The sequence below is a fragment of the Camelus ferus genome, chromosome 19 (genome assembly GCF_009834535.1).
Source record: "Camelus ferus isolate YT-003-E chromosome 19, BCGSAC_Cfer_1.0, whole genome shotgun sequence".
NCBI lineage: Eukaryota > Metazoa > Chordata > Mammalia > Artiodactyla > Camelidae > Camelus > Camelus ferus.
Window position 1 is genome coordinate 31,533,719 of NC_045714.1, and position 16,502 is coordinate 31,550,220.

The 16,502-nt window shown below is 39.0% G+C and overlaps 1 protein-coding gene across 5 annotated transcripts in view; it reads right to left on the reverse strand.

Moving 5' to 3' along the window:
- The window catches only part of MCM8 (minichromosome maintenance 8 homologous recombination repair factor), a 34,281-nt gene that overhangs the window by 9,643 nt on the left and 8,136 nt on the right, over positions 1–16,502 (reverse strand). For all 5 annotated transcript variants that reach the window (XM_032461859.1, XM_032461862.1, XM_006187077.3 and 2 more), the window contains 7 exons: positions 15,552–15,655; positions 14,561–14,759; positions 11,703–11,788; positions 7,471–7,622; positions 7,026–7,221; positions 4,309–4,339; positions 3,619–3,759 (listed from right to left, as the gene is read on the reverse strand). In XM_032461859.1, coding sequence (XP_032317750.1) covers positions 3,619–3,759; positions 4,309–4,339; positions 7,026–7,221; positions 7,471–7,622; positions 11,703–11,788; positions 14,561–14,759; positions 15,552–15,655 — 909 coding nt within the window. The remainder of the gene's footprint in view (positions 1–3,618; positions 3,760–4,308; positions 4,340–7,025; positions 7,222–7,470; positions 7,623–11,702; positions 11,789–14,560; positions 14,760–15,551; positions 15,656–16,502) is intronic.

A 16,502-nucleotide genomic window follows, 5' to 3' on the forward strand; every position in this document is an offset into this window, starting at 1 on the left:
CTCTGACAAAATAGCAACATAAGCATCTTTTCACCTGCCTTTTGTGTATTCTGGAAGTTAAACCCTTGTCTGTCGCACCATTTGCAACTCTTTTCTCCTTGTCTGTAGTTGTATTTTTGTTTTGTTTATGGTTTCCTTTGCTGTGCAAAAGCTTGTAAGTTTAACTAGGTCCCATTTGTTTATTTTTATTGCCTTGGTAGAATGACCTAGGAAAATATTGCTATAATTTACATCAGAGAATGTTTGGCCTATGTTCTTTTCTAGGAGATTTACAGTGTTCTGTCTTGTTTAAGTCTTTTAGCCACTTTGAGTTTATTTTTGTGTAGGGTGTGAGAGAGAGTTCTAACTTCATTGATTTACATGTGGCTGTCCAGCTTTCCCAACACTATGTGAAGACATTGTCTTTTCTCCATTGTCTATTCTTGCCTCCTTTGTGGAAGATTGACTGTAGGTGTGTGGGTTTATTTCTGGGCTCTCTATTCTGTTCCATTGATCCATGTCTGTTTTTGTGCCAATACTACACTGTTTTGACTACTGTAGTTTTGTAGTATTGTCTCAAGTCTGGGAGGGTTATACCTCCAGCTTCATTCTTTTTCTTCAGTACTGTTTTTGCAATTCTGGGTTTTTTTGTGATTCCAGCATTTTATTTTTTTAATGTGACTTTTAAAAGAATTGTTTTTACTTTCCTTTCCTGATATTTCATCATTAGCCATTAGCAACAGATTTCTGTATGTTAACCTTGTATCCTGCTACCTTACTGAATTCGTTTATCAGCTGTAGTAGTTTTTGTGTGGATTCGTTAGGGTTTTTATATACAGTAACATGTCATCTGCATATAATGACAATTTTCCCCCTTCCCTCCCAATTTGGATCCCTTTTACTTCTTTTTCTTGTCTGATTGTTATGGCTAGGACTTTCAGTTCTATGCTGAACAGAAGCAGTGAGAGTGGGCATCCTTGTTCCAGATTTTATTGAGAAGCTTTTCAACTTTTCACCATTGAGTTTTATGTTGGCTTTTATTACGCTGAGATATGTTGAGATATGTTCCCTCTATACCCACTTTGGGGAAAGTTTTTATCATAAATGATGTTGAATTTCATCAAATGCTTTTTCTGCATTTTTTGAAATGATGATGTGATCTTTGTCCTTTCCTTTGCTGATGTGGTGTATCACACTGATTGATTTGCATCCCTGTATACCTTGTGTGCATCCAATATTTTTGTTAGTATGGATGGCTCCACATCTTTCCTCTGGGTGTGCTGGCTCTTATCCGCTTGATACAGGGTATGATCAGTGTTGTGGTGACCAGAGCCTACACTGGATATTCAGTGGGGCCTCCTCTTTGCTCTGTGGTTGTCACCTGCTGGGGGCAGGGTCTGCTCCCCAGTTGTTGAAGTAGAAGCCCACAGATCTATTTCTTTGCTGCTGTGTGAGGTAGGTAGGACTGGATCACTTCCGCTGGGAGACGAGCTGCTGAGTACTCCTCCACAGGAGATGTCCACCAGGAAGTGCACTCTGTGGTGTCACCTGCCATCTGCTGTGCGGGCTCACAAAGTACACTGTTGTTGGCGCTGCCCTCGGCCCTGCCTCAGCTGTGGGAATTCAGGCAGTCTGCCCTGGTGTCCCTTGGGCACAGTGCTCAAAAAGTCACCAGGGCAGATCTGCGGAAGTCAGGCTCCAGGACCCACTGCACCCTGGGTCCGCTGTGGGCTACAGGGTCAGCCCTGATTCAGCCCTGCCTCCATGTGGACAAGTCCACTGAATGCTGACCCTGCCAATATTCTGCCCGAATGTCCCACCCACATCACTGAGTTTACAAAGGCACCAGTGTCATAAATCTGCCAAAGCCAGCGAGGCTCAAATTTCAGCCTCGTGGCTTCCAAAGTTGAGCAGCCCCTAGGAATGGGTTCAGATTTCAGCCTCACTTCCACTTGGGGGCAGCCTGCCAGCTAATGAGCCATTCCAGAGCAAGCCAAGAAGACAACTACGGTGCCGTCTCGCCCCTCCCTTCAGGAGAACACATTAACAATGGGGGTTTTATGGCAGGGCCACTCCCTGTGAGCACTATGAGAAGGAGGCTGCTATGGCGGGGACCTGCCCCTCTCTTCACACACGCCAGCCATGGGGATTTTTATGGCGGACTTGGGCTCCTTTGCACACACTCCGTTTCAGCCTGGACCACTCCAGCCCTCTCCCTGGGTCTGTCCTCTGAAGCCCAGGTTTCAGCATCCAGTCCTGGTACACACCAGCAGGCAGGTGTCTCGGGTTGGGAACTGCACGAATCCTCTGTGCCAGTTTCTTCTGTTCTGCCTGCTGCCCTCTCCTCAGAGCCTCTGAAGCTCCCTTTCTGCCCCAGCTGGTCTCTCCACTGGTGAAGGGGATTGCCAGGGTGAGGGCACTTTCCCTATTTCACCAATCCCTCCCTGGGGGGCAAGTCCCATCCCAATTTTATTTTTTTCATTCTACCCAGTTGTGTGGAGATTTTTTTCTTGTAGCTTTACTTGTATAAGATCTTCTGCCAGAGTTCAGTATGTATTCTGTGAGAAATATTGCAGGTGTTGATGTATTTTTAATGCGTTTGTGGGAGAAGGTGAGCTCCGCATCCTTATATTCCGTCATCTTGAAGCCCCTCCTCAAAATCAAGTTTGAAGGAAAGTGGGTTCATAACGCAATGAGGAGATCAGAGTTTCCCATCCGTGCTGCACAGAATCACCTGTGGTTATTATATACATATAGACACTAGGACCATAATCTGGAGATTTTTAATTCTTAATAACTGCGGAAACCAGTATTTTCAAGAAGTTTCAAAGATGATTCTGACATGCAGCCAGGGATTCTAACCCTTGTACAATGTTTCAGTAGCCAGAGGACTACAAAGAAACTCTTTACCAAAGAACCAGGGAGCCCTTAGTCTGGGCACATTTTTCTTCTTTTCAAGGGGGTTGGGGGTAAAGAGAGGAACACGGGCATTCTTATTAGAAAGGACTCTATGGCTGGCTTACCAAGTGTCACTCTAAGGATACTACAAGCATTCCCACAAGCTGCACCTTCCAGGGCTGTAATAAGCCCTGCTGGGGAGAACTACTAGGCTGACTGGGATAGGCAGACTCTTCTTGGGGACCAAGAACAGACTGGTCACAGAAGTTGCCTTGCTTTAGACTCAGAGAAGCAGTGGGATGGAGGGGGCAGATCTCCTACCTTTATCAGACTATTCTTAAAGCCCAATACAGTGTTTGCAGAGTGGTGTGAAGAGGGAATGAGTGACCCGGCTTTACTTTCTTGAACTATTCTGCTCATAGGTGAGGTCACAACAAAGACTAGCAAAGCAAAAAATGATATAAAAACAGGGGTTAGGGAAATGGTTAACATTTCGCGATAGTTGATATCTTAACAGACCAGCATGCTTGTGCCGCCTGTGTGACAGGAGACTGGCTTGGTTTGAAAGGATGGTCACATACAAGTGATACATGACTCACACACAAACCCCAACATGCTCACACTACCAGACAAACGACACCCTCTGGAACACAACTACTCCTTGTTTTAAGAAAATCCACTTGTGAATTATTCATGCCTTTTATGAGCAAAAGGTCAAATACTAAAGGACTGATTCCTTACCTGTAGCATCTGACTCTTTCCCAAGCCTGGGTCTCCAACAACAAGGACATGTGGGTCTCCTCGAATCGGAATTCTGTTTTTGTCATCTGCATATTTCTGGCTTCCTCCGAAGAGTGCTAATGCCAAGCCTGCTTTAACAAGCTCAGGTGTGAAAGAAGAGAGAGAAGAAACAAAAACAAGTGAGAAAAACATGAAGGGGGTGACTAGCAAAAAGGGGTGCTCCTCCTCCTCCCGTTACACTTGTTTGGGAATTTTTTATAAAAGTATGATTGCACTTTGCTTTTTCTTCCCCCCTAAGAAAAGTAAGTCTAAAAATATTAACTTCTTTAATGTAAATGACTAAAGAGCAAAAATTAGAAAGAATATAAAATCAGGTTATCTTAAAAGTCACTGAGTAGAGACCCACCTTGCCAGGCATGAATCCATTCCACAAAACTAAGAAACATTCGTGAGCTTCTGCTGTAACATTTACAGTGTCCAGAATCACTTTAAAAGAAGCCCACTCCTATTAACTCTAATTGGTAAGCAGCTCTTACAAGGGGCTGTATTTTGCCTCATTTATGGAGAAGGATGATTCAGAGTGAAATATAAATAACTGGCCAACAGAAATCAGCTATTTAGGTGAAATCTTTATATCCTATTTTTGCAAAATGTATGTATTTTTGAGTAAAGATGAAGTAAAATACTTACTTCATGACCAAAAATGACAGGGCAAAGCGAGCTGAAAAACAGAATGCGACTTATAAATTCTAATTTACATCTCAGTGACACATTAGATCTATTTTACAATTTGCTTACCTTGCTTTATTTAGCATCAAAAAAATAAAATAAAAAAATTAAAAATGTGTATCACCTCAAACAACTCAAGAAATTTTATTCTAACAGTAAATGTCTCAAAAATTTTGGTGACTGTTATAAAGGGAAGAATGCTTTAAAAATTGTGCCTGTGTAAGGGGGACAGGATACTCGTAAAGCATTTTAAAGTAACCAAATATACTGTTGACCTTTTTACATTACTTGCCTTTAAAATGCATCATAATCATGGTTTCCTGCTTTAGGATACAGAATTATACTGCATTTTACATGAATGGACATCTTTAGACCTGTGCAGCCGAGTCACTAAAAGAACGAGACTAAAGGGTGAACTGAATACATAATATTTTAAGATGGGATAAAATTTCACTTTTTTAGTTCAGTTCAAAGAATCTGAATAAATTAGACTGCATAGGAATATATGAAGCGTTATAACGAATATAAAGAAATATTTTACAGTTATAAATTGTACAAACAAGGAACCAACAAAAATGGACAGGGTGGAAGAGAGACAATCAGAAGTAAACTGTGAATCATTATCCCTGTTAACATATGTTAACACAGAAGTCAGTGTCCTGCTGGAACCCCTGGCGATCACTGCTCAGCGTGCTCCCGCACGGTCACTGCTGGCTTCCCAGCCAGCACCTGCACCTGTCTGCAGAAGGGCTTTCTATGGCCGCTGAAGCATCATCAGCAGGCAGCCCCAAATCTAGGCCCTTAGGTGGAAAACTACTGAGGCAAGTTCTACAGTCTATTGTCGCAGAGGCCTCAGAAGGATCAAGTCTTTATTACGCCTTCATTAAGGCACCATGTACTGACTGCCATCCCTTCTCTGCCTCACTTCCCCATTCCGCGCCCAGTATTTCTGGGAATCACCTCCCAGGTAAACTACTTACCCAAATCATTAGTTTAGAAGGAACCCAAACTAAAACAGACTTTTACTGTCTTCTCCATTCTCTTTTCATAGTCCTACATTTATTAATCTAGCAAGAGTGACAACATTTTTCTTAAAAAGCCAGAAAGTAAATAGTTTCAGTTTTAGTGTCTGGGTCACAACTATCTAACTTGCATGAAAGCAAACATCAACCATATGTAAATTAATGAGTGGGGTTGTGGTCTATTAAAACTTTATTTACCAAAACAGGCAGCCTACCTAATTTGCCAACCCCCTGCAAGATTAACAAATAGAGGCCCATGAAAAATTCTAGTTTTGATGCTGAAATCACAAACTTAGAACTAACAGGTAAAAACAAACTGTGGGGAGGAAACCCAGGTTTTTCAAACTAACTTACTTTCTGTAAGTGTGGCAGAAGAAGGACCCCTGAACGTGTTCATTTTGGACTGTTCTGGTCCTCAACCAGGTTGCTCCTGGACCACCTGCTGAAGACCACTCACTACTCTATCACTCACCACCAGATCACACGGCCATCCTAGCTCAGAACACTCTCTTCCCCCAGGGTGGGTTTGCATGGCCATCTATTCCGAGAAGGTCTCTGAGGATTTATGGACAAAGAACCCCTGAGGAACTCTATACTTTTCCCAGATGGTTAATTAGCATATTAAAGGCAGAAAGAAAAAGTGTCAAAGTCCCCTAAAGCCCAAAGCTTAGAGGAAGAGAAAAGCATGACAAGATCAATTTTTCAATGCAAGGCATTTCAAAACCTCAGTTCTCTACCTCTGTTACATCTACTATTTGGTCTCTCTCATTTTCTATTTCTTCAAAATCCAAAAGCTGTCAAAATGTTTTAAAATAACAGCATGTTGTGTCAATTATGTTAAGTACATTATGAAATCTTATTTAATCTTCAGAACAACCTTCTGAGGCAGGTTTTATTATTTCCACTTTAAGAAAATAAAATGAAGGAGAAATTAAGTAACATGCCTCAGATCACACTGGAAGTTAGTGGCTGAAGCGAGATTCTAACTTGGCCATCTCCCCCAAAATGCTCCTAACCACTAAGGCAAATGTGCCTCTACTTTGCTTCTTCTCCACTGTACAGCAATAACATGGAAGTAAAAAATATTAGGAAATACTCTTCTAATGTAAGTGACTTCTAGATGAATCTCTTTCTTGCTTTTTGAAAGTAAACAAACAACCCCCAACATATGACTAATTGAAATGACTTTGGAATTCATTGTCCCATTACTCTTCTGTTGAGTAACCAGCTTGTGTGAGACAGTAAATTTTCCTTATTGTTCAGAGATCAGCAAATTTATCTGTAGAGGTCCAAACAGTGAGCCATTCTCTGTCACTTCTACTCAACTCTGCCACTGTAGCTCAAAAGCAGTCAGACACTGTGTAAATGAACAAGTGTGGTTACGTTCCAATAAAAATTTATTTATGGACAGTAAAAACTGAATTTCATATAATTTTGTGTGCCACGAAATAGTCTTCATTTGATTTTTTTTTTTTCAGCAATGAAAAAATGTAAAAGCCACTCTTAGCTCATGGGCTGTACAAAAATGAGTGGTTAGCTGGATCTGGCCTATAAACTATAATTTACAACCATTCTGACTAGTTTTTGGTTACTTGTAGCCAAGAGCACCCCCAACGTTCACATAGATGATAGAACCTAAGATAATCTCATACATACTTGACAATGAGTTTAAACAGGTTTTCTTCAGATTGAATCTCCTGGATGGCATAAAAGTCTTTAAGTGAGAACTCCATCAACATTCCGTGTTTACACCCAACCTCAGAAGCCTTGGTTTTCTGTCCTTTGCTATTGCTAACAGAATTTGCTTCAATGTACAAAAGGAACATGCATTTGTCATTCTTATTTCGAGAACCTGTAAATTTCGAAGTATGAAATACAGAAATTAGTATTTTCATTTTCCCTACAAAGATTCAAGTCTAACGTAAAAGAAAGGCACATTAAGTTATAAATAAACCTTTATTCTAGAGGAAAAGTTTCATGTATGTAAGAATCAAGGAATTCTCTAAATTACTGGAAATTAAGAACTGTCTTTAAAAGGGAAAAGATGAATGCTGACAAACTACTGAAGGTCAATCAAATTGAGCAAAGAGTTTTACCACACCTTCTTCTGCATTTGAGACTTTGACAACTCCAGTAATGGTCACTGTGTCTCCCGGGACACAGCTATCCACAAGATCGTGAACAAGCTCACATTCTATTGTTCGTGGAATCCGACCTGCTTCTCGCTGATCGTCAGACATCAACTCCTGGATTCTGAAAAGTTAAACAGGGGAGGGTATAAGCTCAAGTGATAGAGCACATGCTTAGGTTCAATCCCCAGTATCTCCATTAAAGAAAAAAAATTAAATAAATAAACCTAATTACCTTCACCTCAACCAAAAAAAAAAAAAGTTAAACAATTTTCAGTTAGTACATTTACTGACTTAGGGTTATTTCTCAGCATATTAACGATTCAGGGTCCATGTGGTTCTGAGAAAGAAGGCAGTTAGTTTTTAAAAAAAAAAAGTCCAATGGTGTATCTAAAATTACTTCAGCAGGTTCCAATTAAAGATGGCAGGATAAACACATGCATTCACCTACCTTCCCTCCAAAACGTCCACCAAAATGACAATCACTAAGAATGAAGAGACGTTTTGGGCGTGTCATCAGCAAATAAGATAATAATGAAATTTTAGAAAACAGTAAATGGTAAAATATTGGTGAATAAAACAAATGAATTCCAGAATACACACAGGAAAAATTTACAAGGATACAAGACAAGTGGGAGCCACTCTTCTCAGCACAGGCCTAGAGAGGCTTCCAAGTTGGGGCTGGCAGGAATGGAGAGTGGGAGTAGATGGCTGAAAGAAAACAGGACAACTGAAAGACAAGTCATGGAAGAGCTGCTCAGAATTTTTTTGGAAGGTGGGTGGGCAGATGGGGAAGAGGAGGATGAGGGCACCCAGTGAAGCTCTGAGCTTTCTCTACCAGGCAAAAACCAGAGCACTGCTTTAGGGAAAGGGAGCCGTCCCCTCGTGAGGGGAGCTATGGTGTCCAGAGAGGATATCAGAGCTCAAGCATAAACCTCTTCATTCTGGCATTTGAGGGGCCCAATTCAAATTCCAAAGCCCATTCATAAAGCAAAATCTGATAGTCAAAACCCTACCTTCTTATGCAGGGATGAGGCTTTATGAGGGAAAACTCCTAACTTAAAAAATAGCAAAGGAAACTTACTCTTACTCCAAATAATTTCTCCTTCCTCATCAGATATTTGAGAACGAAATGGCAATAATGCAAGAAGGAAAGAACATTAAAAACAAACAAAAAACTGCCTAAGAGTTTCTGAGGAAATGTTACCATCATGAAACAAGAAGAAGCTGTTATAAAAAAGAAACTATTGGAAAACAAGTGAAATCAGAAAAATTAAAGACATGTATACAAAAATCAAACATTTACAGGAATACAAGGAAAAGCCAGAGGAATTTAGAAAACAGCACAAAGAAAACAAAGGGTAAAGGAAAAGTTAAAAGACAGGTGAACAATCCAGTGGATGCAGCTGATAGGAAGCCCAGGAGAGAAAACAAATATCCTGGAGATGAAGACAGCTACAGAAGGGCCAACCAGTGTCAAGCAGGATGAAGAGGCTCACACTTTTTCAGACCACCATGGATAAAAAGATTATTAAGAGTGGGAAAAGTACTAAACAACAAAGTTATCGTCCAAATATGAAGCACAATAAAATTTGGGATAATTCAGTGGAGTATAAGAAAAGCTAATCCATTCTGATTTTGATGCTTGGATCATTTTCCTTTAAGGAACAAAAAGACCAACAAAACAAAACAACCCAGTGACATAAATTACACTTCCTTCTCTTGGCAGCTGATCACCTTACTTGGTTCTTTGTTGAGTATCTGCATTACTATAAAAATGTAAGTGCTGTTTGTTGTTCTGTTAGATATAACCTACAGACAAAACCTGGAAGATAATTACGATTAAGAAACGGAAGTAAACTTTGACAATTTAAAAGTAACTCATAGTTTAAAAAAGTCTAGAGGTAGAAGGGGAGAAGGGAAAGCAGGTACCACATCTCTGATGTCCTCAGCTCACACAGACTGGATGAGTAAAGTGAAGGAAGAGGGGTAAGAATGTCAACTAAAATCACGTGTAAGGCAACAAGAAGCTGTGGGAGCTGCAGCCCTCCGTATGAGGCTTTAAAAACACATACACACATTACTGTAAAACTTTAAAATTTAATCACTTAAATTGTGAATGTAGCTGCAAACCCTGTGGCATGTTTACCCACCACCTTTATCCTCAGTGCACACTTAAATACTGGCGGACTGTGATGACAACTGTCAGAATGACACCCTATGCTAAGATCGCCTTGCTTTAAAAAATTACAATTTTAGATTTTTCTCATTAAAAGAATATGTATTTCAATGTGTCACCTTTAGTAAAAATCTGAAACATAGACAAACAAAAATAAGAAAATAACACTCTAACCTCACCTCCCAGATGGTATACACTCAACATGTTTTTATATTTCTTGCCAGTGTTTAAATAAAATCAGTATTATATAGTAGACAGCATTCTGTGACTGGCATTATAGCTTAATTCATTGTAAACATTTTTTGACACCATTTCAAAATATTCTCCTACATCATAATTAATGGCTACACAATAATTCATTGTACACTCTTCTTTATTTCTAATATTTTCTTCAGATGTTTAGGCTGTTCTCCATTTTTGGTTATCTACACCATAAGAATATATTTTCAGCAAGCTACTTCTGCATGTAGCATGACTGTTTCCGTCAGATGAGCTCCTAGAACTGGGGCTGCTGCAACTACAAGGCTTCTGATTCTGATACACACTAATACACACTATGAGGCCATCACCTTGATGCACCCAAATGTTTCAGTTCACTAGTGGAGACACAATAACTTAACTCCTTACAGACATCCAACCTAAGGCTCAGAAAAAATTGGAACAGAATTTACTGTATATGGCAGGAAGGAGGCCTATCTTCTAGGGCAAAATGTCATTTTATACATCTAGTGTAAAACAACTCATTATATAAGCTAATATTGTATTAACAAAGTTTTGCTATAACTAACTCATTTTAAATGAACTTGAATAATATCTTACTTTTAAAAATTCAAGAAAAGGATTTATGGGGAGAGGGTATAGCTCAAGTAGTAGAGCGCATGCCTAGCATGTACAAGGCCCTGGGTTCAATCCCCAGTACCTCCTCTAAAAATAAATAAATAAACCTAATTACCACCCCTCCATAAAAAGGATTTAAATGCCCTCCTTTTATCAATTATCTACTTCTAAGTTTGATTTCCTAATATTAGATCATCATTCAAATGCAATTAAAATACTTAAGTCTATTTTTCATCTGCTATTTTCACCTGAAAATGAAGAGATTTTGTTCAAATAATTAACTTACTCTGAATCTTCTGTGCATCTGTTGTGAACCTTACTGCACTTCTGAGGCCCTCATCACCCGCTTCAGTGGTGAAAGCTCTACAGACATGGGCAGGAAACCAGGCTCCCCCATTCACAGGGCACGTGAAACACTTAACAGTCTTAAACATTTTCTCTTTTATAAAATGGAGTAAGGATCTCAGCACGGTGCACAGTTAACTGTTGTATGTAGTGGTCTTGGTTTTCATGCAGCAGAGGAGGTGGAGCTAAGACAGCATGGTAGCAATCTACTTCACTTTTCCCTAGGTTCTTGGTCTTTTCAGACCATCTCTTTCAGCTACGTTTCCTGGATACCATCCTGACTTCAAATCTATTATTTTCTACTAAGGGATGAGTTATGGGACCACAGCCAGAAAAAAATGGAATAAATTATTGAAGTAAAAATATACACAGAGAAAACTATCTAACTTTCATAAAAGTTTTTTTAAAAAACATCGTAAAATGCCTCAAGGATAGCGTGAACAGAAAATGAAACATATCCATCTCTGAGGGATCCTTTCTGTTGAAACTTCAAAACAATACTATTTCTGGCACAGTTCATTATGGAATGAAACCTACAGCTTTGCTTATATGTACATCCAGTTCAATGAGTCACATAAACGAGATATAAAATGAACTATTTCTCAGGAGCAAAAGCACATTATACATGTGCACTAAATCCTTTCTGGAATCTGATATAGAACACATTTCAAATAAAGACAACTGTCATTTCAACACATACCTCTTCATCAAATAAACCTTTTATTATATACTTTATCACTACCCACAGATAAGAATCAAAGTAGAATACAGGGATGTCGTAGGCTGACTTAGCAGCATGGGCTATCTAGTATCTGCCTTTCATGTTACAGTCTGATCGCTTACTTGATTGACTGCCAGTCCATGGTAACCGTGAGAGGAGAGCTCCGGAGAGCAGTAAACGACTTGCCTCGACAGGCAGGCACAGGACACTGCAACGAGATTCACACACATTTAACTTTTGATCAACTACAATAATATCTCAGGAAAATTCAAGTTAAAATGCTTCATTTAATATCATTTCAAAAGTTGGTCTCAGAACAGTATTAAAGTAAAAACGAACTAAAAGCTGTGATGGCTTTCTATTCCCTTCTGAATGGATTCCGTTTTTGAAGCACTTTTCCCGCTGGTCTCCCTCGATTACTGCTCTTCCTCTTTCTGCCATGGGCATGAAAGGCTCCCTACTTGCCTCTCACACCAGGCACTTCTTCCTTCCTTCATGCCAATGTCGTCTCCCAATCCCTGACTGCCCCCTTGTATCCAGTGTCACATACACATGCCCAATCCTCCCGTTTTCAAAAGCCTCTCCAAGTCTTCTTTAATCCCCAGTTCTCCTATCTCGCCACCTTTTGCACTGTTTGTACAGTATAATATTAATTGTACCACACAGGCAGTCTTCAACATATAAGTAAATTTTGTTCAAGTTTCTGTAAGACACTTGTTTGCTGTTTGTACCTCAAGACACATTCAGAGACTGTGGCAGACTGTGTTTTCCAAATACAGTTGTAACAGTATCTCTCCTCAAATCTTTCTGGAACCTTGCTACTCCCCTGTGAAGAGATGGATGGAGTCTGACCCCTCCCCGCAAAGTGGACAGGCTGTGACTCACTTTATACCAACCGAATGTGACAGGAGTGATGCTGCTTGACTTCTGAGGCTACCTCAAGAGGCAAAGCCATTTCTGCCTGGCAGCTGGACCTCTGTCTTTCTAGCTATCAGCAGTCACGTGAACAGAATCAGTGTCCTGAGCTACCATACTGTGCGCGAGAGGCCAAAAGCAGGCTGCACAGAAGGACAACATGGAGGAGAGATACAGGCCAGCCCCCAGCCACTCCAGCCGTGGCTGTTTCAGCTCCAGCCACCATTAAACTACAACTCTGAGACTCAGAGCCAGAACTACCCAGCCAACCAGTTCTCCCAAGCTCCTGACCCACAGAAACCATGTGAAATAATGATTGTTGTTATTTTCAGCTACTATATTTTAGGGTGATTTGTTATGCAGCAAAAGTGACTGGAACAAAGATTACCTGAAACAACCATTTTTCTGATCACTTCAATTCACTGAAGTTCAGACACACACACAAAGGACCAAGCCAGCGTCCCTACTTATCATGTCAGAGGGCATGCAAATAATGTATCCAGAAAATACCCAATTTAAATCAGTATTTAAATTCTGCCTTCTGAGCTAAAGGCAATACCTGAATCTTAAGCCCAAACAGTAGATGACACCCATTTATCAACAATAGTGATTATTCAGAACCAATAGCTGAATCTAACACACTCTGCTCTTCCCACAAGAGAAGGAAGCCTTAGGAATTTCAATTTGAGTGAAAATGTAATAAATGTTAAACTTATTAACGTCTAAGGATGACAAAGGCAACTCTAGACAAGAAAAATAGATATGGCAGGTCTCCCTACCTTATCAAAAGTTTTAATAAGATCAGTGTATATAGGATAATGAAGAGCTGGTATAGGACCAGTGAAATGAAACAGACTCATCTACAGGAGCACAGTGTGCTGCAGAAGACACATTATACATCAGTAGAAATACAGCGCTTAAGAAATGGTGACAACTGACTGTTCACCTAAAAGAATTAAATTAGATCCTTAGCTTTATGCCATTCACAAAATTAACTTCCAGATGGAAAAAAGATCTAAATATAAAAAACAAGACTTTAAAATATTAAAAGAAAATGGAAGAGATATGCTTATAATGCTCAAATGAGGGAGGCCTTCTTAAGCAGCACATAATATGTAAAAGTCGTAATGGGAAAGACTAATCAATTTAACCGTGTCAAAATATAAAACTATAAAACAAAAAGTACACCACAAAGTTAAAAGATAAACCAAAGACAAATATCTGTTCTGAAAGAATGTTCTCTGTAGCATCATTTATAATTGTAAAAATCTGAGAACAGCACAAATGTCCACCAGGAGAATGGATGAACAGTGGCTACTAATTTACTCCACAACAGTAAAAATGAAAAGAATTAGGTATGTACTAAGAGAGGGAGAACTCTAAAATAACTGAGTGAAAAAGAAACTGCTATTTGTTACACTGAGTATACCACTTATGTGAACATACACAACAGAACAAACCCTACATATACAGACTTGAAGAATACAGACTTGAAGAATCCGTCCCGATTTTAGGACAGTGGCTGCCTCTCTCTAGGGATGGAAAAAAGTTAATGGGACTGAGGATAGTTAACATTTTTTGTTAAAAAAATTGCTAACTATTTCCAGCTCATAATGGTGGGTATACAGATATTACTTACATTTTTCTCTATACTTTTCTATAGTTTTAAAACCTACAGTTGAAAAGAGTTAAAGAAAAAAGGAACACTTTACATTCAAACAGCAGAATGCAGGAAAGAAAACAATATGTATACCTATTAAGTCAAAATATAAAAATATGAACGGATAGAATACACATTAACTTTAGGATAATGATCATCTATAGGAATGGTATAAGCCAGGGGGTAAAAAAGAGACACAAATTGTACCAGTAATCCTTTATATCTTTAAATTCTGGATGGTGGTTAGAGATTTGTTTATTTTCTAAATACTGTAAAGTACTTCATAATTTAAAAACAAAATAAAAATAAGCTCTACACTTAGAAATACTGGGAAATGTTTTCTGTAACTTGATTTGCCTTCTGTACCAAGATACTGAAGGAAGGAGTTAAATAACATGATATCACCTTTGTGGGAAGATTAAACTTTCCATCTGGAAGAGAAAAACTCTGAATTCCTCCACATGCAGCACAAAGAAAAGCCATCTTGGTGCAAAGAGGCTTTATATTACTGACGCGAACCACCGTCCCTCTCAGAGCGATGTATTTTCCATAGTAATTTGCTCGGACATTCTTGAGCTGTGTCCACGGCTCATAGTTGTATACCCTACAGATAAACACAGGAACGTATTTATGTACGAATTCACAATGAACAGAAAGTTGAGGTTTCTGTGTTTGCACAAGTTCTTTTTAGGAGCAACTATGGAACTCTCAAAACTTATCAGTCCCGTATATATCAGGGATTTTACAAGTATTAAATCATTCTTAAAAATACAAAAACGCTGTTTTCTCCTTTCTTCTTGTCTCATTGACTGTTCTCTAGAGAAAATGAAAAAAATGCCAAAAGGAAAGTCTACAGAGTCAGCAACTTCTGAGTTTCTTACTTCTTTTTCAGGAACTATCAGAAGGAAAAAAAAAACTGTTAGGAATGTCTATTTTAAATTCTGGGAAAAAAAAAAAAAAACAAACCCTGATGATTGCATTACTCATTTCCTCTAATGAGAATTTAAAATCTTACAATACCATAAAGGTGAATTCAAGAAAAACAAAATTCTATTTGTTCCCTGTGTTCTAGTAATTTTAACAAAATAAACTCACACTACTTAGTGTATTACACAGATTATTAAATGTAAACCGCAGGATCTTGGTAAGTACACACCCAAAATCAACATTTACAAAAATCTGCAGGTTGGCAAATCAAGTTATTTGGGCAGAAGAGGTTTATTTCTACTATGATCACTTCAAATTCAGTGGGTTCACTTGGGTGTGATGACCAATGAGTAAGTAAGGAACTCATGCTCTTTTTAATGACTTCTTCAGCTTTATAAAATGAGGTTCTCATTCTTAAATAGTCTTCAATGCCTGATTCTAAATACTTTAATACCAGCAAATTTCTCACCTTGCATGAATGTGTGGCACATTGACCATAGTTTCCCCATTTCTAGACAATCCTTCTTGGGCTTGTAATTCAGCTGCATGCCTTTCTAGGTCCTTCGTTAATACCTAAACAAGACAGACATTTATTCAAACGTTTGAAAACAAAAGATCTTCTTGAAGCAGAGCTCCTTTTATAGAGACTATAAAGTTATGAATATAAACAGTTCAGAACAGAATATTAACAGAATGCTAATAGCCCTTTAAAATTCTGATATTTAGCCATGATTACTTATTTTACAGTGGATTATGTTTTACGTGGGGTTTTGCTGTCCCTGGACTGGAAAACTCCAGCATCTCTGCTTGCTACCTTCAGTCTCAACTAAACGTAATATTAAAACTCCTTATAGTAGCCCCTAAAGCTATTACATTCTGGGTGGATTGTGGTGAAAAAATATTTTCTACTTTTCCATATTCACTGATTAAGATAGAGAAAGTAAAGATGGCTTTTGAAATAACCAATACTCACTCCCTTGGTATTTGGCATTAAGGTATAATAAACATCTACTTGTACAAAGCAGTATGCTGCCAGTCTGAGAAAAGAGATGCAAATATACGGCTGCAATTGTTATTAGGACCATAAAGGTTTATAGACAAAACACCACACAGATTTTGAAAAGGGGTCATGAGAAGGGTTTCACAGAGTGACAACTGAGTTAGGCCTAAGACACCTGGCTATGGTGAGGTAAGGGGCACTCTATGCCAGCAGACAGCACGTGCAGGAGGCATGGGATTCACAGAATCCTGGAGGGAGCTGTTTTGCCGGACGGTCGAAGGAGAGTAGGGAGAGAAGGTTGAACCAGATTATGGAAGGCCTTCAATGCCACATAAAGGATCTGGAAATCCTTTGGCAGGAAAGAGTCACCAGTTTCCAAGGACAAATGGTGTTTTACCATATATGGCAACAGTTTAGGAA